The sequence below is a fragment of the Crotalus tigris genome, unplaced genomic scaffold (assembly GCF_016545835.1).
Source record: "Crotalus tigris isolate CLP2741 ecotype Arizona unplaced genomic scaffold, ASM1654583v1 scf7180000024309.744930, whole genome shotgun sequence".
Lineage (NCBI taxonomy): Eukaryota > Metazoa > Chordata > Lepidosauria > Squamata > Viperidae > Crotalus > Crotalus tigris.
In genome coordinates, this window is record NW_024100481.1 from 294,336 (window position 1) to 316,778 (window position 22,443).

Genomic DNA, 22,443 nt, shown 5'->3' on the forward strand with positions numbered 1-22,443 from the left:
AGGCGGGGGCTCCCCCCTTCCCGGCCGCCGACAGGCTCCGGGCCGGGCCGGGCTCGGGGCTGAGCGGGCGGGGGAGGGCGGCGCGGCCTCCTCCCGTCCCCCACGGCGGGCGGGGGGCTCCCCTCCCCCCGCGCTGCGCCCGCGCTCCCGGGTGGGGGAGGCGCGCCGAGACGCTGCGTCAGCCCGAGGAAGCCGCGCGCGGAGCAGCCCGAGGCCAGGTGAGCGGCGGCGGCGGCAGCAGCGGCGGCGTCCGGCTCGGGGGTCCCTCCGGCGTCAACGCCGCCGCCGAGGACCAGCGCCCGGCCCCGCCCGGCAGCGTCGCCGGAGCAACGGCAGGGGCGGCGGCGCAGAGCAGGTGCCTCTCCGGAGCGGCGGGCTGCGCGGGCCGCGAAGGCGGCGCTTGGCGGGCGGCTCCGGTGCAGCGGCGGGCGGACGGGCTGGGCGGGCGGGGTCAGGCGCCGCGTGCTCAGCCCTCCTCTCCCCGCAGCCCCGGCCGGGACCGCGCCCTTCCCGCAGGCCCATCGCTCCCGGCGCCATGCAGGGGCGGCCCCCCTGAGCCCGCGGCCGGCATCCTCCTCGCCCGGGCGGCGGCCAGGATGGCGGGCGACTGAGCGGAGCCGCGGCCGGCAGGAGAAGCAGGGCGGCAGCGGCGGCGGAGCGATGCCCCCCGGACCCCGCCCCGCCTGCTCCCCCAGATAGCTCTCCGCCCAGCAGGTAGGTGGCGGCGGGAGATGGAACGCGCGCGGCTGCCCGGCGGGATCCGGCGGCGCGGAGGAGCCGGGGCTGCGTCCCTGCCGGCCCTGCTTGCTTGCTTGCGCCCCGCCCGGCTCCTCCCGGGGGTGGAAACGGCCCATCCCGGCCCGTCTGGAGCCACCCGGGGCCCCCTTTGCTCCGGCTGGGCCCAGCAGGGTGGGGGGGGAGGCCGTCCCTAGCCCCTCTCCCCGCGCCCCCCTTGTTTTCTTCGGAATCGGGTCGACCGCAAGGTGGCTGGGTGCTCCGGGTGGGGAAGGCCCGGCGCTCTGCACGGGCTCAGAGGCGGCCTGGTTCCTCGCGCCTCTCTTGCTAAGGCGGCCTCTTTCCCGCAGCAGCGCCCCCTCCGGGCGCCCCCGGCCCGCCTTTCGCCGGCCCGCGGAAGATGAATGCCAGCCCCCACGAAGCCCTGATCTCCGCCTTCCTGCAGTTCATCGAGGCGCGGGGCCGCTGGTGCTACGGGGCGCTGAGCCAGACCTGCCGCCCCCAGGAGCTGCGGCTGCGGAGCGACATGAACCTCCTCCACCGGAAGAGCGGCAAGGTGGAGTGGAAGCAGCCGCCGGAGGCCAAGGGCGAGGAGTCCAAGCGGGGGTGAGCGCTCCCCTCCGGGGCTGGGTGGGGAAGGAAGAAACGCCCCCCCCCGTCCCCTCCCCCTGTGCAGGCGAGGGAGGGGAAGGGGCTCCGGACGGGGTGGGCGATGCAGAACCTGGGGAGGGGTCCCGAATGCAGGAAGGGACCCCCTTCCTGGGAGAAAGGAGGGGGCTCTTCCCAAGCACCCCGTCAGCTGGGCCCTGTGCTGTTTCAGCCCCCTGGTGGATTGGGTCCTGGCCCGTCTTGGCCCTTAGCCTGTTCTTCCGTTAGCCCACAAACTGCCCAGGGAGCCCACCCGTGTCCGAGGGCCTCCCTGTAGGGGCCCACCCCCATCTCCGGGTCGAGGGATGCTTTGCTGTGTAGAGCATTCAACTCTGCAGGCGTGTTAACCAAAACTGGGGAGGGGGCCAGCTTTTCAAAGGGGTCTGAATATCATTGACACCTCCGTGGGTCTGAGTAGCCCTTCCAGAGCCCTGTAGGGTGAGAGATTTGCCCCAAATCTGGTTTGGCTGCTTTTGTGTGCGTAAGGAGGGGATCGGGGCCAAGTCAAAAGTATTGGGGAAAAAACTCAGTGTAACTTACCGGAATGAATGCCCAGAATAAACCGGGAATAGGTCCGTCTCTGGCAGAATAAAGGAAGGTCTTATTTGATCACAAGGACTGTTGTTTGTGATGCCGTTTCTTTGCTTTATGGGTTTTCTGCCACAATTTGCACTGCACACAGATCAGGGGCGAACAACTGCAGCAACTTCACCAGCTGTGGACCTCGACTCCCAAAATCCCTGAGCCCCCCGCAAGTCCACAGGTCCTAAAGTTGTTGTCCGCCTCTAGCATAGATGAGGGGCCTGGGTTGATGGCTTGCTGAGGACAATTAACCAGGTTAATCCTTTCTGCTGATTTGGAAGGGCCCGTTGTCTTCAGCGAAGGTGTAGCTGTGATGCTCCTATCGTGGTTTGATCCTGTAATGCAAATGTCCCCAACCTTGCCCACTTTAAGACTTGTGGACTTCAACTCCCAGAATTCCCCAGCCAGCAATGCTGGCTGGGGAATTCTGGGAGTTGAAGTCCACAAGTCTTAAAGTGGGCAAGGTTGGACACCCCTGCTGTAATGTGAGAACGGCTCTTTTGGAAAGCCGAGCGTATTGTGGCAATTTAGAACATTTTGGTTTTTCATTGAGTGAGTGACAAACGGGCACCTGGTTGTAAATTCTGATTTTGAATGGATTTGCAACCGATTTCCTGCCAGGCTTATTATGGTGCCTCAGCCGGTGTACGCTGAAGTCCACGTCCCGCGTGATTCTCCTGGTTATCTGAGTTCTGCTGTCCGTCTTAAGGAGTGGGGCTCTGCTGTGGGCAATGGGCTGTGGATTGTGGTCTTTGCAGCAGAGAAACCCAAATCTCCTCTTGGTTGTGGGTCACGGTTTGGGCTTGTCGGCTTGCGTATATCTTTCTTGCTTGGGATAAACTGCGTCGGACCAGGGTAGAAACGTAGGAAACGCATGGCAGAAAAACAGCCAATGGTCCCTTCACTGTCTGTTGAGTTTGTTTTTTGGTTTCTTATTTACTTGCTTGCTTACTTATTTAGTGTTTTGTGTGTGTGTGTGCACACACACACATACGTAAATATACACCCATGTATATAAACTGGTACATATGTAGGTCTTTGGTTGTTCGGGTTTTCTCCCGCGTAAAATTGGAAGTGTCTTGGCGACGTTTCGACAAAGTCCCATTCGTCATCTTCAGGCTGGTGCTTTCAGCTTTGTGCTTCAAGGAGCAAGTACATATATGTTTGTTTGTTTGTTAATTGCGAAGTCGTGTCCGACCCATCGCGATCCCATGGACAACATTCCTCCAGGTCTTCCTGTCCTCTACCATCTTCTGGAGTCCATTTAAATTCACACCTACTGCTTCAGTGACTCCATCCAGCCATCTCATTCTCTGTCGTCCCCTTCTTCTATTGCCCTCAATCTTTCCCAGCATTAGGCTCTTCTCCAGTGAATCCTTCCTTCTCATCTTCCTTCTCATTAGGTGGCCATTATGTATATATATATACATACACACATACACACAGAGAGATAGATAGGTAGGTAGGTAGGTAGGTAGGTAGGTAGGTAGGTAGATAGATAGATAGATAGATAGATAGATAGATAGATAGATAGATAGATAGATAGATAGATAGATAGATAGATGCAGGCAGGCAGATAATGGATACGTGGATAGATGGATAGATGGATAGATAGATGGATATGGAGATGATAGATGAGAGAGAGAGATGTATATACTTTTAATTTTTGTTAAATGATGGACATGTGTTTACCCCAGGATCTTTGAAATGAATGGCCTGTTTTGGAGCGGTAAGGATCACAAAAGGGTGGGGGGCGAGGCCTGTGTTGAAGCCCCCGCTGTGGGCTCTGTTTGCAAAGAGGGGGGGGCGGGGGGAGGCTCAGCCCACTTGTGAATTCACCAACCTGCCCAGATGGCCTGCCAAAGTCACTCTCTTTGGGGATGTGTGTGGAGGTCAGTCTGCAGCTGACCTGGTCAGCAAAGCCCTGCGCTTCTCTTTCTGTCTCTTTGTGCCCGCTTGGAACTGTCTCCCCTCCCTTCATGCCATCCTAGAAGTTAGGGGGGGCTTTGGGTTAGAATAGTTATGTTCCCCCCTTTTTTTCTTCTCTCTCTCTCTCTTTCTTTCTCTCTCTCTCTCTCTCTCTCTCTCTGTCTCTCTCTGGGGAAAAACATTACGGAGGCTTTTGGGAAGGGATAAGGTGGCCTCACCTGTCTTTGAGGGCCTGAAACAAAGCCCAGGTGGTCCTCGGCTAACGACCACAATTGAGCCCCCAAATTTATGTTGGTAAGTGAGACATTTGTTAAGTGAGTTTTGTCCCATTTTACGACCTTTCTTGCCACAGTTGATAAGTCGGTAACACGGCCGTTAAGTGAACCTGGCTTCCCCCTTGATTTTGCTTGTTGGAAGACCGCAAAAGGGGAACACGTGATCCCCCCCCCCGGGACACGGCGACCGTCATAAATGTGACTCAGTTGCCGGCTGTCCGAGTTTTGATCACGTGGCCCTGGGGAGGCTGCGACAGCTGTAAGTGTGAAAAAAGGTCCTAATTCACTTTTTTCAGTGATGTTGTAACTTTGAACGGTCACTAAATGAACTGTTGTAAGTCGAGAATAGATTGTACCACAGGCAGCCCCCCTTCTGACAGTCCCTGGGGCAGGGGTGGGCAACCTGGGCTCTTTTATGACTTCTGGACTTCAACTCCCAGAATTCCTGAGCCAGTGTGGGGGAACTATGGCTCCCTTGATGACTAGTGGACTTCAACTCCCAGAATTCCTAAGCCAGCGTGAGGAAAATATGGCCCCTTCATGACTCGTGGGCTTCAACTCCCAGAATTCCTGAGCCAGCATGGGGGAAACTTTGGCCCCCTTCATGACTGGTAGACTTCAACTCCCAGAATTCCTGAGCCAGCATGGCTCAGCTTGGAAACCTCTCCCTTTCCCCTCAGCATGGCTGCCTCAGGAATTCTGGGAGTTGAAGTTCAGAAGTCATCAAGGGGGCCAAAGTTTCCCCCATGCTGGCTCAGGAATTCTGGGAGTTGAAGTCCACGACTCCTAAAGGGGGTCATAGTTCCCCCATGCTGGCTCAGGAATTCTGGGAGTTGAAGTCCAGAAGTCCTAAAAGAGCCCAGGTTGCCCACCCCTGCCCTGGAGGAATGAATTGACTCCGGAGAGGCACAGACGGGGCTCCTCCTTGGTGGGGCCCTGCCCTGCTCACCCAGCCCCCTTCCCTTTACCCCTTTCCTCCCCCAGAGTGTCTCCGCGTGGGGCCCCTTAAGAAGCACCCCGAGATGGTAACTTCCCCGGGGCCTTGGGGCCTTTGGAGAGGTGGGCTGGCAGAAGAGGCGAGAACAGGAGCCTCAGAAGCTGGCCAGTTCTGGGGGAAAAGGCTTTCTGCAGTTAGCCTTTAAGCAATTATTTTATTTTCCACACAATCTGGGTTGATCTGAACAAAGCGCTTCTAAAATGGGGGGGGGGAGCGGAGAGGCTTAACCCCAGGTAGGACCTTGATGAATTGTGCAATTTGTCAAAGGCTTTTCTGCCATTTTGCTTCTCGGGGAACTGCTGGGATGTATGCTTGCTGAAGACGCGGGGGGGGGGAGGGTGGGGGGGCTGCTCTTAAGGGCTTCAGCTGCAAAATGTTCCTTCTGCCACAGGGCTGGGCAGATAGAGGGGCCGGCTTCTGCCTGGACTGTCGTAGTAGGAACCGATAAAGGAGAATATTTGTAACTCAGGATTGAGATGAGGGGCCTCTGAGCTTGGCCGTTTTTCTCACAGACCTTTCATGACCCAACTAGGTAACATTGTCAGTGTTAGAAGGGAGGGGGGGTTTGTGAAGAGAAGGAGGAGGAGGAGGTGGAAGAAGAAGTAGAAGAAGAAGTAGAAGAAGAAGAAGAAGAAGAAGAAGAAACAACAACTGTGGGGTCCTTGGTGCTCTCTCAGCTTGACAGTTTCTTTGCAGACGTTTCATGGCCCAACTAGGTAACATCATCAGTGCTAGAAAAGAGTAGGAGGGGTTCTTGGTGGTCTCTGAGCTGGGTTCTTTTCTTGCAGACGTTTCATGACCCAGCTAGGGCACGTCATCAGTGCTGGTAGGGGATGGGGTTACGACCCACGTGTTGGCACTCTGGCTAAATCAGCCATCAACAGACACCCAGACACAATATCTACCAACTATGCAGAAGAGGTAATCAACAAGCCCCAAAGGGACCCAGAAGGTCAAAGCCCCTCCCCCACCAGCAACCCACCCCCAGGTGAGCAGAGATGAACTCCCAGGTTAGACCAACAATCCAGAAGTAAAGCAGGGCAAAAGTAAACAGCCCAAGCAGACAACACCCCCCCCCCCAGGGCCACAACCCCACAACCAGCACTGAGGTGGCGCAGCAGTTAGGGTGCAAGTACTGCAGGCCACTTTAGCTGACTGTGTTCAGCAGGTCAGCAGTTCAAATCTCACCGGCTCAGCCTTCCATCCTTCCGGGGTAGGTAAAAGGAGGACCCAGATTGTTGGGGGCAATGTAAATATATATATACATTGCTTACTGGTATACACCGCTTAGAGAGTGCTTGCACTTAAAGCGGTATATAAGTCTCATAAATAAAATAAATAAATAAAATAAACAGCAGCTGAGAGCAAGCCCCACACCCTGCTGGCAGGGGTGGTGTTCCTTAACTGGGTCACGAAACGTCCGCAAGGAAACAACAAAAGCTCAGATAACACCAAGGATGTCTTGGGAACAGCCGCCGCCTCTAGCGGCGAGGCAGGTTGGAGCCACTTAGAGGGTCCTTGAGGCAGTGGGCCCCCTCACCAGTCGAGGAGAGAAGCAACCTGGAGGTTAGGAGAAACTTCTGGACAGTGAGAACGATTAACCAGTGGAACGACTTGCCTCCAGACGTTGTGGCTGCTCCGTCACTGGTGGCTTTCAAGAGGAGATTAGACCACCATTGGTCTGGAATGGTGGAGGGTCTCCTCTTTGAGCAGGGGGTTGGACTAGATGGCCAGCGAGCTCCCTTCCCACTCTGGGGTTCTGTCAGGCGTTTCACCTTCTCTGCGTTGGAGCAAAACTGCAACTCTGCCTTCCCAGCTCTGTTATTCTGTTGTTCTACCTTCGACTCTTCAGCCGGGCATTACAAAAGCTTTCCAAAAGCCAACAAGCCATCATGGTTTGAAGCAACAGGGCAACGAAAGGTGATCAAAAGCAAGGCCCCCAGGTGCATAGAGGCCCCCGGTTGGCTGCAGCGGTCTAGTTTCAGGATGACATCCAACAGGTGATGATGATTAGGGGACTGGAGGCTAAAACATATAAGGAACGGTTGCTAGAATTGGGGATGTCTAGTTTAACGAAGAGAAGGACAAGGGGGGACATGATAGCAGTGTTCCAGTATCTCAGGGGCTGCCATAAAGAAGAGGGAATTAAGCTATTTTCCAAAGCACCTGAAGGCAGGACAAGAAGCAACGGATGGAAACCAATCAAGGAGAGAAGCAACCTCGAACTAAGGAGAAACTTCCTGACAGTGAGAACAATTAACCAGTGGAACAACCTGCCTCCAGAAGCGGTGAATGCGCCAACACTGGAAGTTTTTAAGAAGAGACTGGACAGCCATTTGTCCAAAATGGTGTAGAGTTTCCTGCCTGAGCAGGGGGTTGGACTAGATGACCTCCAAGGTCCCTTCCAACTTTACTACTATTACTAATAGGTGAAGGCCACCTGGAAATTGGCCGGAAGGGATTTCGGCCTCTGGTGGGAATCCTTAGCCTGGCTGGGTTAGTTTTGTGTGAACGCAGCTTGACACTTTGTAATCCTCCGAGGGTTCGGCAAGAAGTGGCTCTAGGGGTCTTGGGTTGAAATGGGCCTCGTGGTGTCATAACGGTGTGTGTGTGTGTGTGTGTGTGTGTAGCAATGTGGATCCGGTGCTGAGCCTAAGGAAGTCGATTGAGTCATGGAAGGGGTGGCCTCATCAGCCTGTGGTCATCTGGGCGTCATGTATTGTGAAGACAGGGCTGGTGGTCAGTTCCTTTCACCAGTCATAGGTTAAGGCAGTGGTTCTCAACCTGTGGGTCGGGAGCCCATTTGGGGTCGAACGACCATTTCACGGGGGTCGCCAAACAACGCAGTCCGCCATTTCCCCCCCCCCTTCCTTAGCTGTGCTACTCCCTTTTATTCTACTAGCTTTTGAAAGCCAATAGAATAGATTTTCTTAAATAGAGTCTAATTCTATTGGCTTTCCAAAGCCAATAGGAATTGTCCCGGCTGTCTCTGCCCTGCTGAGCCCGCCAAAAGTCCCATTCTGCAAACGGTGCTGCACCAGTTGAGTAGTCCTCGACTTACGACCGGTTGAGTAGTCCTCGACTTACGACCGGTTGGGGGGTCGCGGCATTAAAAAGGTTGAGAACCATTGGGTTAAGTCATAGAATCAAATGCTGGGAAGTGATCCGAAAGGGTAGCAAGTCGTAGCAGGATCAGCCAATTAAAGATGAATCAACTAAAGAGCTGTGGTGGGAAAGCAGTATTGCAGGCTAACTCTGCCCACTGCCAGCATTTCGATCTTGACCGACTCAAGCTGGACTGAAGGTGCTCGAGGCTGGCTGGGGAATTCTGGGAGTTGAAGTCCACCCATCTTAAATTTGCCAAGTGTAAGCCATCCCCATTAGAGGACTACCCAACCTCTAAATATGGATGGCTTGAGTTGGGTCAGGGAAGGGATAGTAATCAGCAACTCAGCTTCCGACTGGCGATCCTTTGCAGCTTTCCCAGCTGCCCTCCTGCAGAACGTGGGGCCCTGTCTGTGGGTCGAGACCCCCGGGTGCTTGCAACTGGAAAGCCCACTCGGAGGTCAAGGGGGGGGTCTTTACTCCAAAGGCTCTTGACCAGCAGGATAGACTCCCTGGCCAACTGGAATTGTTCCTAGGGGCCTCCTTGTGGGTCTGTCCTTTGGGGGTGGGTGGAAGACCCAAAGCACCAGGCCCTCCATCGACTTCCAGACACTTTCCACCAAGCCTTGGAGCAAGGGGTGTTTGAGGGCCCAGGGGGCAAGGGGATGGGGGCTCACGGGGGAAGATGCCCATCAGGTGTTGGGTGCCAGTGGTTTAACGTGTGTGGGGTGCCAATGGTGGGTTTGGGGCCTCGGGGCAGCTTCTCCTGTGCCAACCACGCTGGGAGCAAGCCCCCCCCCTTTGTACTTTCAGTTCAGACCTGTGCTGGTGGGGAATTCTGGGAGTTGAAGTCCAGCTGTCTTAAAGTTACCGAGATTGAGAGAGAATGGGGCTTCATTGTTGCGTGTTTGTTGTGTCTTCGGTTTGTGGGGTGCTTTCCAAGGGGGAGGTGGCCTGGGGGCGCCCGAAGGAACATGAGCCCCTCGGTCTCCCCTCTTGTGTGTCCCCCCCCTCCCTTCCTAGCTGGCAGCTTGCAAGGGGTTAAGGCGCCAGCAGGCTGATGTTGCTGGCTCCTGCAGGTCACCCAGACACAGTTTCCATGGAAACGGCTGGGCCATCAGCCAGCATCCTGCTGCATCCTCATGCTTTTGGTACCCAGGACCCTTCACTCCTGCGAATAAAACCTGGGGAGGGGGTGGGGAACGGGAGCGATTTCCAAACCTGCCAGCTGGGAGGGGCGGGGAGGGGCAGGGGAAGGAAAGGGCTCTTCCGGCATGGATGCTGAGAGAAGGGAAGGGGCCTTGCGTGGCCTGGCCTGGTGGGGGGGAGAAAGCCGGCCCAAACGCCACTGTCTGGGGCCTCTTGCTGGAAGAGTCTCTGGTGGGCTGCTTCTTCTCAGGGTCTGCACTGGTACAAGACGAGGAAGCTGCCTTAAGATGTCGCCAGGGTAGGCAACCTCGGCTCTTTTATGACTCGTGGACTTCAACTCCCAGAATTCCTGAGCCAGCATAGCTGGCTCAGGAATTCTGGGGGTTGAAGTCCACGAGTCATAAAAGAGCCGAGGTTGCCTGCTAGGGGGTGACTTTGCATCGCACTAAGCCGGAACGTTTTGTGGCTGTTTGGGCACTGTGTAGGTCTGGAATGCGGCCCTCGTGTCGTATTAACCCAGTTTCGTGTCTTGCGTGAATCGGGCCAGGGAATCGGGTGGTTTGGGCAGGTTCGGCGGCCCAAAAGAGGGGTCTGCCCAGGAGCTGACCCTGTGCAGCCCCTTCCTCTTTCTCTAGCCTCTTCCGGGCCTGACCCAAGGGTGTAGGAGTCTCCATGGGAATGGCCAAGACCTTCCTTGCCTGGGCTGGGCCCCCACCCAGCTCCGACGGGTGTGGGGGGTGCCAGACTGCTTGGCAAGGCCCGCTGTCTCCGGAGCAGGGAACAGTGGAGACTTCTTCCCTTGCCCAGCAGCGTCTGCCAGGGTGCGAGGAGAGACGGGGCTGGGGGACAGGAGGGGGGGACAGGAGGGGCACTTGGCCCGCCATTCTTGCTCCCGAGGACTTGCCAGCTGCAAGCTGAGGTGCCAAAGCGTCTTTCTCTGCTGTCTGTCACTGGCAAGGATGCCAGGTGGACGAGGGGCCACGGAGACGGTTTCTGAGGCTGTGGATTAGGCTCGGATGGTGGGGGTCTTGAGTGTGGAATTGCACCGATCCAGCTTCCCTGCCCTGCTTGTCCGACTGACGTGCTCAAAGCCGCTTGAGATCCAGGCTTGATCTGCCGGTGAAGCACAAACAGATCCCATGTTTGTTTACAACAAGAGCGTCCAACCTTGGCGACATGAAGGCTGGTGGACTTCAACTCCCAGAAAATTCCCCAGACATTATTCTGAGAATCGAAGCCCACACGTCTTAAAGTTGCCATGATTGGCGACCCCTGGAGCCAGGAAGCGGGTTTAGCACCGACAGTCCAGGATGCAAACGTGATTTCTTGGCCATCCCATTAACTGGCTTTGGCATTATAGCCGAGAGGCTTCTGGATCCCGTGAAGCAGCTCCTGTGATTTTGGCCAAGGGGCACCAGAGCCTCGCTTAACAACCGTCGCAGCGTCCCCCGCAGTCACGTGATCAAAATTCAGACGCTTGGAAACTGGCTCGTGTTTACGACGGTCACATCATTCCGGGGAGGGGGTCACGTGATCCCCTTTTGAGACCTTCTGACACGCAAAAGTCAGTGGGGAGTCGGAGGTTACTAACTTAAGAACTGCAGGGATTCATTTAACAACCGAGGCGAGGAAAGTCGTAAAATGGGGCGAAGTTCAGTCAACAAATGTCTCACATAGGAAGAGAAATTTTAGGCTAATCCATTGTGGTCGTAAGTCGAGGAGGTACGTAACGATGGAGCCCCGATGCAAGGCCACTCAGCGCCCGTGCCCTCTCCCCTCCTCTCCCCTCCTGCAGATCGACCAAGGAGACGGGCGTGGGGAAGGTGCGCGACGTGGCCTCCTTCCGCCGGCATTTCAGGATGGGGTTCATGACCATGCCAGCCTCCCAGGAGCACGCCCCGCACCCTTGTGCCAGCAGCATGGCGCCCCGCTCTCTCTCGTGCCACTCTGTGGGCAGTGTGGACAGCGGCCCTGCGGACGGGGCGATGGGTTCTCGCAAGCCGCCCGCGAAGCCGAAGCGGCACCCCAGCACGAAGCTCAGCACAGAGGCCCGGAGTGCCCTGGAGCTGATGGGAAGCAAGAAAGGAGGTGAGGAGGTGCTTCGGAGGCCTTTCTGGGGGGGGGGTTGGAGAGAAGCCTGGCCCGCAGCCTCTGAGGCTCACCTTGTGGCTTGACTACTGCCGTGGGTCCTACATGGGACCGCCCTTGAAGACTAACCACGAGCTTCAACTGGTCCAGAATGCGGCCGTGTGAGCACTGGAGGTTCTTAAGAAGAGATTGGACAAACATTGGTCTGAGATGGGTTTGCTGCCTGAGCAGGGGGTTGGACTAGATGACCTCCCAGCTCCCTCCCAGCTCCGTTATTCTACGCTGTTATTCTGGGACAGCCCCCTGGGCGTGTGGCGCGGGGCCTTCTGCCATCCTCTCCTCCCTTTCTCTGCCAGGGTGCCAGAAGGCGGGGGTGGAAAGCCGAGAGGCCGCCCGCAAGGTGCCCCCGCAGAAGCCCAAACGCAGCCCCAACACGCATCTCTCCGTGTCGTTCGACGAGACCTACTCGGGGCGCCTGCCAGGCCCAGCTGCGGGGGGCGCTCTGCAGCGCTACGGCCGTGCCGCGTCCCACGGCCAGGCCAAGGGCTCCGATGCTGAGGAGGACGAGCCGGTCTACATCGAGATGGTGGGGGACATTTTCCGGGGACCCGGCCCCCCCTCCCAAGGAGTCACCGCGGCGGAGGACGACTCGGACGAGAGCGAAGCCATTTACGAAGAAATGAAGTACCCGCTGCCTGAGGAAGGGGGGGAGCCCCGCCCCAACGGGGCCCTCGCCTCCCCTGGGCATCGACCCCCCAAGAAGGAGGCCGCCAAGGCGGCGCCAAGCAGCAAGACCTCCCCGTGTGAGATCCCAGCCCCCTTCCCCAACCTTTTGCAGCACCGCCCCCCTCTGCTGGCCTTCCCCCAGGGGAAGAAGGGGTACAGGGGTCCCGACGGCTCCAAACTGCCCATCCTGTGCCACGCCAAGGATGCCCCCTCGGCCCCCATGACCCCCCAGGTGCCCAGCCACCACCATCAGCGGGGCGGCGAGAACCCGGCCCTGGCGCCTTCCGGGCGGGCTCGCAGCCACTCCACGCCGCTGCCCCCCCAGCCGGCCAGCCAGAGCAAGCCGGACAAGGATCTGCCCGTGTCTCACAGCATGATCTGCCCCTCCGCAAAGCCGCCGCCCCCCACCCCGGCCCTGCCGGTGGCCTCTGTCCCCTCCGGGCTGCCCGGGAAAGACAAGCCAGCGGTCTCGTACACCATGGTTTACTCGGCAGTCAAGGTCACGACTCACACGGCGCCCTCCGAGCAGAAGGCGGAGGAGATCTCGGTCCTGCACGGGATGCTGTGCGCCCGCCCGTCCACCGTGCCCGCTTGCAAACAGGTGCAGCGCATTTGCACGCTGCCCGAGCCGCCCCCTCTGGGCATGGTCTGGACTTACCCGGCGCCCTGCGTGGGGCTCAAACGCCCCCCGGCCTACGAGAGCAACAAGAGCCTGGGCACCAAGTCGTCCTCGGCTGTCAAAATTCAGCTGCGGGACCGGGCGTTCGCCAGCATCCACCAGGTGGTGGCCGGGGAGGAGTGCGGCCGGCCGGCCAGTGAGGAGGAGGCCTTTGGCTGGATGCTGCAGAGGAGAACCGGCGTCCGGAAGGGGAAGGAGCCTGACAGTAAGACTGGGCGAGAGCGCGGGGGGGGCAAGAAAGGGGGAAGGGGTGCGGTGTATCTGACAGCCTGGGCCCAGGGTGGGGAAGGGGCTTTGGTCTTGACTGGAGCATGAATCGGGGGGGCGGGCTGCTCAGGAAGAGGGGGGTGCTGAAGGGAGGCAATTCTGGGTTGGGGTCTCCTCCCACCTGGGGGTATTTACTCTCCAAGGGGTTCATCTGTTCATGTAGAGTAGGGAAATTCTGTCCTTGCGCCCCGTCTTTCCAGGGCTGGGCACAGGTGGGGGGGCTGAGCCAGGCATTCTATGGATGCCCCCCCCCCTCTGCCCGTTCCTTTCCTGCCCTTGCAGAGGTCCCAGACTGCCCCCAGGCGTGGGAGGGCAGTGAAAGTGCTCAGCCCAAACTGGAGAAGGACGAGAAAGTCCTGCCAAGTCACCCGCAGTCCAGCATCCCGGTCCGCGCACCCGCCCTCGAGTGTCTGGCCGCCAAGATGCCCGGCGGCAGGACCAACCTGCCCGTCCCCTGCCAGACCTTTCCTGCCTGTCACCGCAACGGAGGTGAGTGAGCCATGTGGGGGAGGGGCTTCCTTGGGCTGGCGGGCCAGTGGGGAGGGGCAGGAGACCCCCCCCCATAGGTCTCTGGCCTGTTTGGGGCTACAGGAGGCGTCCTTCATGCAGCTGCAAAGAGGCCGGTGACCTTCAGGGGAAAGCAGACGGCAGCAGGCAAAACAGCACACAGATGCACACACAAACACACAGAACAAACCAATACAAACACACACACACACACACAATAGTTTCTCTGTTTGTCCAACGGGCAGAAGACAGAGCCTGGGAGAAATCTGCTTTATGGGGGAGTCGGATCCTTCCTGCCCCACATTACAGCCTGGCTGTTGGGGGGGCAGCTGAGGGGGGGCTTGAGGCAAAAGGACTCACGTGTCTCTTCCTTCCACCCCCCCCTTCCCAGATTTCACTGGTGGGTACCTTCTAGGCCGCTCGGCCTCCACTTCCGGCGTCCGACAAGCTGTGATCCACAATCAGAGGCTATGCAGCCATCCCAGGGACCCAGACAGCCAGGTAGGTGGGGGGGAGGGCAGGGGAGGGCAGGGGAGGGCGGCAGGAGGGGCTCCTGGAAGGGGAAACCCAGGTGAGGTTTTGGTCCCGGCGCCCCAAGAGGGCAGCCTGCCTTCTCACCTACGTTTGGCAAGTTCACACGACTGTCGAAAGTCCCCACATGACTTTAAGAGGGAAGCCAAATACTGGCAGAAGGTAGGACGTTATTTGAGGGATGGAAATAATGTCGGAAACCAACCTGGTGGAAACGGAAGATGGGGTCCTTTGGTTTTCTTGCAAATATCTCCGGACCCAGCTAGAAAAGGGTGAGCTTTGTGGGGGGGGGGAGAGGAGGAGGACAATTAAGGGGTCATTGCTCCCTGACCTCGGTTGTTTTCTTGCAGACTTTTTATTATCCAACTAGGAAACGTCGTTAATATAATGGCAATTGGTGAGCGTCATCTAGCACTGATGATGTTCTGTAGCTCGGTCATGAAACGTTTGCAAGGAAACCACCAATCTCTGAAAGACCAGGGACCCCACTGCCCTCCCCTTCCTCTCCACAAACCCTCCTTTCCAGAACTGATGACGTTCCCTAGTTGGGTCATGAAATGTCTGCAAGAAAACCACCCAGCTCAGAGAGCACTAAGAACCCCATGTTCGCCCTCTTCCCCCTCCCCTTCTTGCCCCCTTCCTTTCCATGCACACTCTTCCCTTCTAGCATTGCTGATGTTATCTCCTTGGGTCATAAAACATCTGTAACCCCCCCCCAAATTCGGAGAGCACCAAGGACCCCCAATCTGAAGCCTGAGCCACAAGTGTCCCCTTCTACTGGAAACACACCATGCAGAGAGAGGGAAGGCAGCCCCCCCCTCCTCAATTCTGCCACACTCGGCCTCAGGAGAACTGACTTGCTCAAGGCCCCCATCCGGTCTGCCCACCTGGCTCAGGGAGACGCAGGCGGAGCAGCAGCAATCCGGGCCTAAAGTGGTGCCCGGGGGGGAGGGGGGGAAGGCTGAAGGAAGGGGCACCGTCCGCCCTCGGCCGAAGGACCACGTCTCGGGTGGGCAGGCCCTTCTTTCCGAAAGCAGCTTTTGCTGGCCAAGCTGGTTCCCGCTCCCACCCAGAGCTTCTGTGTGTCTCAGAACTGGGCAGTGCCCGCTTGTGCCCGCAGCCAGATTCCCGTGGGGGAGGGAGGCGCCTGTGCCCGGCTTCTCCGGATCTGAAGCAGAGGAAGAGGGGCGAAGACCAAGGGGCTGGCAGAGCCGGCCACTTGGTCTCCTAAACACCCCCCCCCGCCCCGTTTTTGCAGGCCTTGCCGTACGCCCCCCCACTGCCCGCCCCGGAGGCCCTGCAGAGCGCGCAGGAGAGAGACGGGAAGCTGCTGGAGGTGATCGAGCGCAAACGGTGCGTCTGCAAGGAGATCAAGGCGCGGCACCGCCCAGAGCGCAGCCTCTGCAAGCAGGAGAGCATGCCCATCCTGCCCAGCTGGCGGAGGAGCACGGAGAGCCGCAAGTCGGGCACCCCGCCCTGCCGCCGCCAGCAGACGGTGCTCTGGGACACGGCCATCTGAGCGGGCAGGGGCTGAGCCCCGAGAACTGGTGCCTTGTGCCGGCCAAGCCGAACTGGTGGCAGAGCCAACCGCTGGCAGCCTGGTCTCCTGCTGGGGATGATCCGGAGATCCCGGGGTGGGGGGCGCTGGAAGGACGCTTTCTTTCAGGGCAGGGGGAGAAGCCCCTCGCCTCTACGCCGGGGGCGCCTGGGCATCGGAGGCCGGCACAGCGGCAGCCCACCGGAAGCCCCGCTCCTCCCCGCAGCATGGATGCCGAGCAAACGGTGCCGCAGGACCAGTCTTGGGGGGTCAGGGCAGGGGCTGGGGGGGTTTCTGTGTGGGGGATTCCTCTTCTGGGCCAAAAGCTGCTGGAGGGCAGGGGGTCCCCCACACCCACCCACCCCTGGGTTTTCTTCCACTTCTGAGAAGGCCCCTGGGAAAAGAGGGGTGTGCCGATTTTGGAGGTACCCCCGGTTAAAGGCCTTCCACGTTTGAAGCCGTGTGGATCTCCCGACTTGTGGTGCTGAGTTCTCAGTCTGCCAAAGCTCAGAAAGAGAAAGAGAGAAAGAAAGAAAGAAAGAAAGAAAGAAAGAAAGAAAGAAAGAAAGAAAGAGAAAGAAAGAAAGAAAGAAAGAAAGAAAGAAAGAAAGAAAGAAAAAGAAAGAAAGAAAGTGGAGCTGCAGATAAGAGTGGAGGAATCATCCCGAGTAGGCGTTTACAGGGAGTCCTCGGCTTACGATCGAAATTGACCCCAAAATTTCCGTTGCTAAGCGAGACAGTGAATTTTGCCCCATTTCACCACCTTTCCTGCCACACTTGTTAAGAGAATCACTGTGGTTGTTAAATTAGGAACACGGTTGTTAAGTGAATCCGACTTCCCCCTTTGACTTCGCTTGTCGGACGGTCGCAAAAGGGGACCAGGTGCCCCCCGGGATACCGTCATAAGTAAGAGTCAGTTGCCAAGCATCCAAATTTAGATCATTTGAACGTGGGGCGTTCTGCAACGAAAAACGGTCCTAAGTTGCTTTTTTCAAATCCGTTGTAAGTTGCGAACCGTCACTAAGTGAAAATAGCATTCTAGGCCAAACTAAAATCCTCAGATCAACTCTCTCCCCAGCCCAGCAGCCGTTTCCACCGCCTGCCACAAAAATTACAAAACACCATTTTCCAACGTGTCAAAAAAGGATGGAAAAGGAAATGGGGGGGTGGATGAAGCAATTGGTGGATAAATCACACACACACAGACACACACACCAAGGTTCCTTCCCTTTTAGAGGGGGAGGGGTTTCTTAATTCCCTAGGCTGGAAACGGGCAAATTGTGGAGTCTTTTTCACTTTTTACGAGCCGGTTTGCCAAAACCCAGGATTCTCCCCCCCCCCTCAAAAAAAGTAGAAAGCTTGAATGGAAATAAGGTGCGTTTGGCGTTGGATCTGATTTTTAAAAGAAGTCGGACAAGTGTGTTGCAGTTCACAATTTGGCAGCGAGGATGCTGCGGTTGTTAAAGCACACTGAAGTGGGTAAGTTAATTCTCTGTCCTTAGCAGGAATTTTGTGTTTTTAATGCTGGAACAGCGTTTCTCAACTTTGGTTAACTTTTAAGACGGGTGGACTTCAGCTCCCAGAATTCCCCAGCATTGCTATGGAATTCTGGGAGTTGAAGTCCACCCGTCTTAAAAGTTAACCAAAGTTGAGAAACGCCGTTCTACCCATGACAAAAAAAAAATGATCCCTCTTTTTGGGTTCTGGAGGACTCGGGAACTCCGGTGTTCCTCGCAGGTCAAACACAGGGTAGACCATGGTTTAAACTTGTGCCAAACCCCCATTCTGTGCTTGTTGTACCTGCACTCAACACCTCCCCTGGGCCAGGGCAAATCCTCCTTTCTCCAGGCGCGTCTCACCCCACTCCAGCATTGAGTAAGGGAGTCAGCCAGTCTCGGGACGGGATGGGGGAGCCGGGGGTCAGCCTCCCCCCACATTTATTTAGCATTGCTGATGGCAAAACCAATCAAGGGTCTTCCATCGTTTCAGCCGCCCAACGGCCCTTCCCGGTCCATGCCACGCCCTGAGTCCCTCCACCAGCTCTGGTGCCCACCCTGCTTTTACTCCCTGTGCCACCTAAGCTGGCGTCAGAATCGGAAGAGATCTGGAAGGGACCTTGGAGGTCTTCTAGTCCAGCCCCTTGCTCAAGCAGGAGACCCTAGACCAGTTCAGATAAGGGGCTGTCCAGTCTCTTAAGGCCAGAACAGGCACCTGGACGGTCCTTGCTTTGCGTCCAGGTGCCCCTGTTCTGACAGTGCTGAGCAAACTAGGAATTAGCGTCCTGTCTGCCACGCAAGGATTTGACCCACCTATTTGAAGTTAGCCCCTCCCCCAGTGGCTCTGGACCCCTTTAGGATTTGTCCTGCTTCCCCCCCTCCCCCAGCACCACTCAACGTGTCCATTTCTGCTTCCAATTCTGGCTTGTTAAAAGCCGCCGTTTTCTGTTAGCGTCCCAAAGACTTGGCTGGACCAGTTGCGACGCTGGCGTGAATCCGTTTTACAAATGAGGACGACGGACACAGCAGCGACATTAAATAAAAAATAAAATCCAAAACCAAAACGGCACCACGGTGGGGCACGTGGGGAACCCAGTTGGGGGACTTTTGGGTCTGATGCTCAACACCTCCCCCCCTCCCCGATTTAAATATTTCACAAGATTGTCTAGTGTAGCAAGATGAAACTGCTTTGCAAAAATATTTATGCTGGGGAATTCAAGGGAGGGTATTTATATATTAAAAAATGAAGGAAAGAAAATAAAATTGTCACGCTGGTTGCTAGTCTCTGGGTTACTTTCGTTTGCTCAAGTCTCAGCTTTGCACGGGCTGGGGGATTCTGGGAGTTGAAGTTCACCTAGCTTAAATCATGCTGGCTGGGGAATTCTGGGAGTTGAAGTCCATCCATCTTAAAGCAAGCCAATTGGGGGTTTCTGGGAGTTTAAATAGAGAAAGATCTGCTAATACAAGTAAGGAAAGAGCTCCATTTGTAGCTGAAGGCCAGCAAAGGCTGGTGGGCTAAATTATAAAATTAATTTAAAATAAATTGATTCAGGCTGAAGAATCTTTGGTGAGTCCCCTGCGATGAAGGGTGGTTAAAAGGGCTTCCTGGACATAGCAGTGGGCTCCCTGCATGGGGGGGGGGAGGGCAGAGGATGTTTTAGTGAATTCTGCACCCCTGTTCCAAGCAGTGTATACACAATTAGGATTTCTTCCACCCCTACCTGTTACTTAATAAGAATCTTAACATCTTCTGTGGAGCGTATATTAACAGGCTAAGGTGTGAGGTGCTCTGGATTGAGCTAGTGGAGTGTCAGATTTTTCCCTTCTCTTTGGAAAAGCGCTCCCACCAAGCCAAAGAAGGTAAAATGTCTGCATTCAGACCCCCAATGCAACCCCCCCAAAAAGGGATCAGGGGAGACGAGAGAAAGAAGGCAAATTTGGGGCCCATATTCCACCACCTTTTTAGGGGCATCCCTGGCCAAGAAAGTCCAAGTTCCTCGTGGATGACCTTCTGCCACTAAATGTGGTATGCTTGCTATGCCTGGAGGCCAGTGGCACGTGGCCCCCATGTCCCAGGTGGAGGGGGCAGCCACTGGCTGTCCATCTCCTTGCAAGGGGTCCTCTGAAGCCCTCCATTCAGCCAAGGTGGGAGGCAGAGGAGGAGAGAACGAGGAGGGGGGGGGGAAGTGGACTAAGCACTCTGGGTTCTGCCTGGCCCCACATCACTACAGATTGCCCCCAAGGAAATGTGGGTCATCCTGGGGAAGCATCAGCCTGCTTCTGCAAAAGTCATTGTAGAATTGGAATGGAATGAAATGGAATGGAATGGAATGGAATGGAATAGAATAGAATAGAATAGAATAGAATAGAATAGAATAGAATAGAATAGAATAGAATAGAATAGAATAGAGAATGGAATGGAATAGAGAATGGTATGGAATGGAAGAACAGAATAGAATATGGAATAGAATAGAGAATAGAATAGAATATGGAATGGAATAGAATAGAGAATGGAATGGAATAGAGAATGGTATGGAATGGAATGGAAGAACAGAATAGAATATGGAATGGAAAATGGAATAGAGAATGGAATGGAATACAATAGAATAGAACAGTGATGGCGAACCTTTTAGAGACCAAACTGCAACCCAAAACCCACTTATGCATCATCGAGTGCTGAGTGGGTGTGGCCCATTGGCTGGGTGTGGCTGCAGTGGTAATGACAGACTGGGTGGGACTAAAAAGTTCAATCAATCAATTCCAACTTTGTAAGATTGATTGACTGATTGATTGAACCTTTTTTTTTTTTTTTTGCACACGGCAGCGGAGGCCTAAAGCGAAAAGGTTTTATAAAACCCAGCTGAAGGCCTAGGACTAGGGTGATGGCACGCGTGCCCACAGAGAGGGCTCCGAGTGACGCCTCTGGCACCCGTGCCATAGGTTCGCCACCACGAATAGAATATAGAATAGAAAGAATGAAGAAGAAGAATAGAATAGAATAGAATAGAATAGAATAGAATAGAATAGAATAGAATAGAAGGGGGCGGGCTCCTTCCAGCTGGCATCTGCTTTGGCAGGGCCTTGCCCTGAAGATCTCTACTCTCCCCACAAGGCTACCAGATCCTATGCCACCCACTGGATGCCAGTGCTTCAACTGTGAATACGCCAAAGGGCGCAGCCTCCCTGGGCTGGGAGAGAAACAGCCATGCCCCTCCTGCCAGCTGCCTTCCTCGCCCTTCTGCATAGGAGCATCCTGTCCCAAATGGCCCTGGCGGGGCAGGGGTGAGGGAGGGGCATTTGCTTAGGAGCGCTTCCTGGCGGCTGCCAATTCAGCCCCCTTTGGATCAGCAGAAAAACAGGCCGGCTCAAAGGGCATGCCCTCAGTCGCTCCCCTCTGCTCTCCCAGCCCCACTGAATGGCACCCTCCCCAACTGTGCTCCATCCAGGCCTGTGTGGCCATGATGACCTCAGCATCCAGTTTTGGTCACCGTGATGTAAAAAAGACGTTGAGACTCTAGAAAGAGTGCAGAGAAGAGCAACAAAGATGATCAGGGGGCTGGAGGCTAAAACATATAAGGAACGGTTGCTGGAATTGGGTATGTCTAGTTTAACGAAGAGAAGGACGAGGGGGGACAGGATAGGGGGGACATGATAGCAGTATTCCAATATCTCAGGGGCTGCCCCAAAGAAGAGGGAGTCAAGCTATCCTCCAAAGCGCCTGAAGGCAGGACAAGAAGCAACGGATTGAAACTAAAGGAGAGAAGCAACCTAGAACTAAGGAGAAACTTCCTGACAGTGAGAACAATTAATCAGTGGAACAGCTTGCCTCCAGAAGCAGTAAATGCTCCAACACTGGAAGTTTTTAAGAAGAGACTGGACAGCAATTTGTCCGAAATGGTGTAGGATTTCCTGCCTGAGCAGGGGGTTGGACTAGATGACCTCCAAGGTCCCTTCCAACTTTACTACTATTATTATTTGACTCTTTGAAATTAAAGGTGATGAGCCCGAAGGCGTTCAGTCAGGCCAATTTGGGCACGGAACAGGTCACTGTTTTCAACACGGGGCACTCCAGAGTAAGGGGCGGGCAACTGTGGCCCTTTTCAATCTGTGGACTACAACTCCCAGAATTCCTGAGCTAGGATAGTCCACAGGTCGTAAAGGGGCCATACCCCTGCTCCAGAGTTTACTACTTTTGGGTAGGTGGCTAGACTAGCAGGTGTAGCCACTGAACTCTGGTTGATCTAGAAAGCACCTCGCCCAGCGGTGGGGAACCTTGGCTCTTTTTATGACTTGTGGACTTCAACTCCCAGAATTCCTGAGCCAGCCAGGAATTTATATCATGGTGACCAATATTCCAGGCGTGGTCTTACCAAGGCATTGTAAAGTGGCACATTATGAAGTGGCACCTGTATCGGTTGTGATATCCAAAATGGAGACCCAAAGGCTTTTTCTAGAGGCAAGGAAACTCTCTCGTTTTTCTTTGAAGACGTTTTGCTTCTCAACCAAGAAAAATTGCAGACTGCAGGAAACATTTGTGCTTCGGTTTGAGATGCAGACAACACAGACTCATCCCCATCAGCCGGCGCCTGTGTTCGACAGCGAAGGGACACGGGGCAGAAAACATCCTGCAGAAAACACAGCTCCACAACACGGCCCTTTTCAGCAGTTCCAGGAGGGCTCTGCGCCCATTTGCACCACTCAGGTGACCCTGAGAACACAGACAAACCTCCACGTGGCCTCAATGTTGCTCTAAAAGAAGGCAAATGACCAGCAGTCTGCAAGGAGTATAAATCGTCCCATTCCTCACCATCCAGTCAGAGCTGAAGAAGCTTCTGGGATGAGAAGAGAAACATCTTTAAGCAAAAACAAAGGAAGTCCAGTGGCCTGTTGAAAAAACGCACCTTCAGGGCAGCCATGTCCTGGATGACAGAGAATCTCCACAGACATTTAAGATGGCTGCTTTCACATTTCCTGCCTGATCAGGGGGTTGGACTAGATGACCTCCAAGGTCCCTTCCAACTTTATTATTATTATTATGGATCATCGCACAGTCAGCCAGATGTTCAGACTGGATTTGGCATTTTGTCTACCTATCGAGTCCTTACCCAGGACCTGGGATAGGCAGATGTGGATGTTTGATGGTATTACAGAGATCGTCGCAGGATGGAAGCAGTTCCTAATAAGGCTGCCTT

The 22,443-nt window shown here is 55.6% G+C and overlaps 1 protein-coding gene across 4 annotated transcripts; it reads left to right on the forward strand.

The window, feature by feature from the left end:
• The first annotated feature begins 44 nt into the window (after window positions 1-44).
• On the forward strand, window positions 45-16,047 carry NYAP1 (neuronal tyrosine phosphorylated phosphoinositide-3-kinase adaptor 1). 4 transcript variants are annotated; one of them, XM_039324788.1, is made up of 8 exons: window positions 45-355; window positions 488-714; window positions 1,089-1,341; window positions 11,216-11,508; window positions 11,865-13,118; window positions 13,463-13,669; window positions 14,079-14,188; window positions 15,477-16,047. In XM_039324788.1, exons 3-8 carry the CDS (start codon window positions 1,136-1,138, stop codon window positions 15,735-15,737), a joined length of 2,331 nt encoding a protein of 776 aa, XP_039180722.1. In that variant the 5' UTR covers window positions 45-355; window positions 488-714; window positions 1,089-1,135; the 3' UTR covers window positions 15,738-16,047. The 4 variants fall into 4 exon arrangements, with proteins under 4 accessions (XP_039180722.1, XP_039180723.1, XP_039180724.1 ...); XM_039324789.1 differs by having other exon boundaries at window positions 45-218; XM_039324790.1 differs by having other exon boundaries at window positions 45-714; window positions 1,086-1,341.
• The last annotated feature ends 6,396 nt before the right edge of the window (window positions 16,048-22,443 follow it).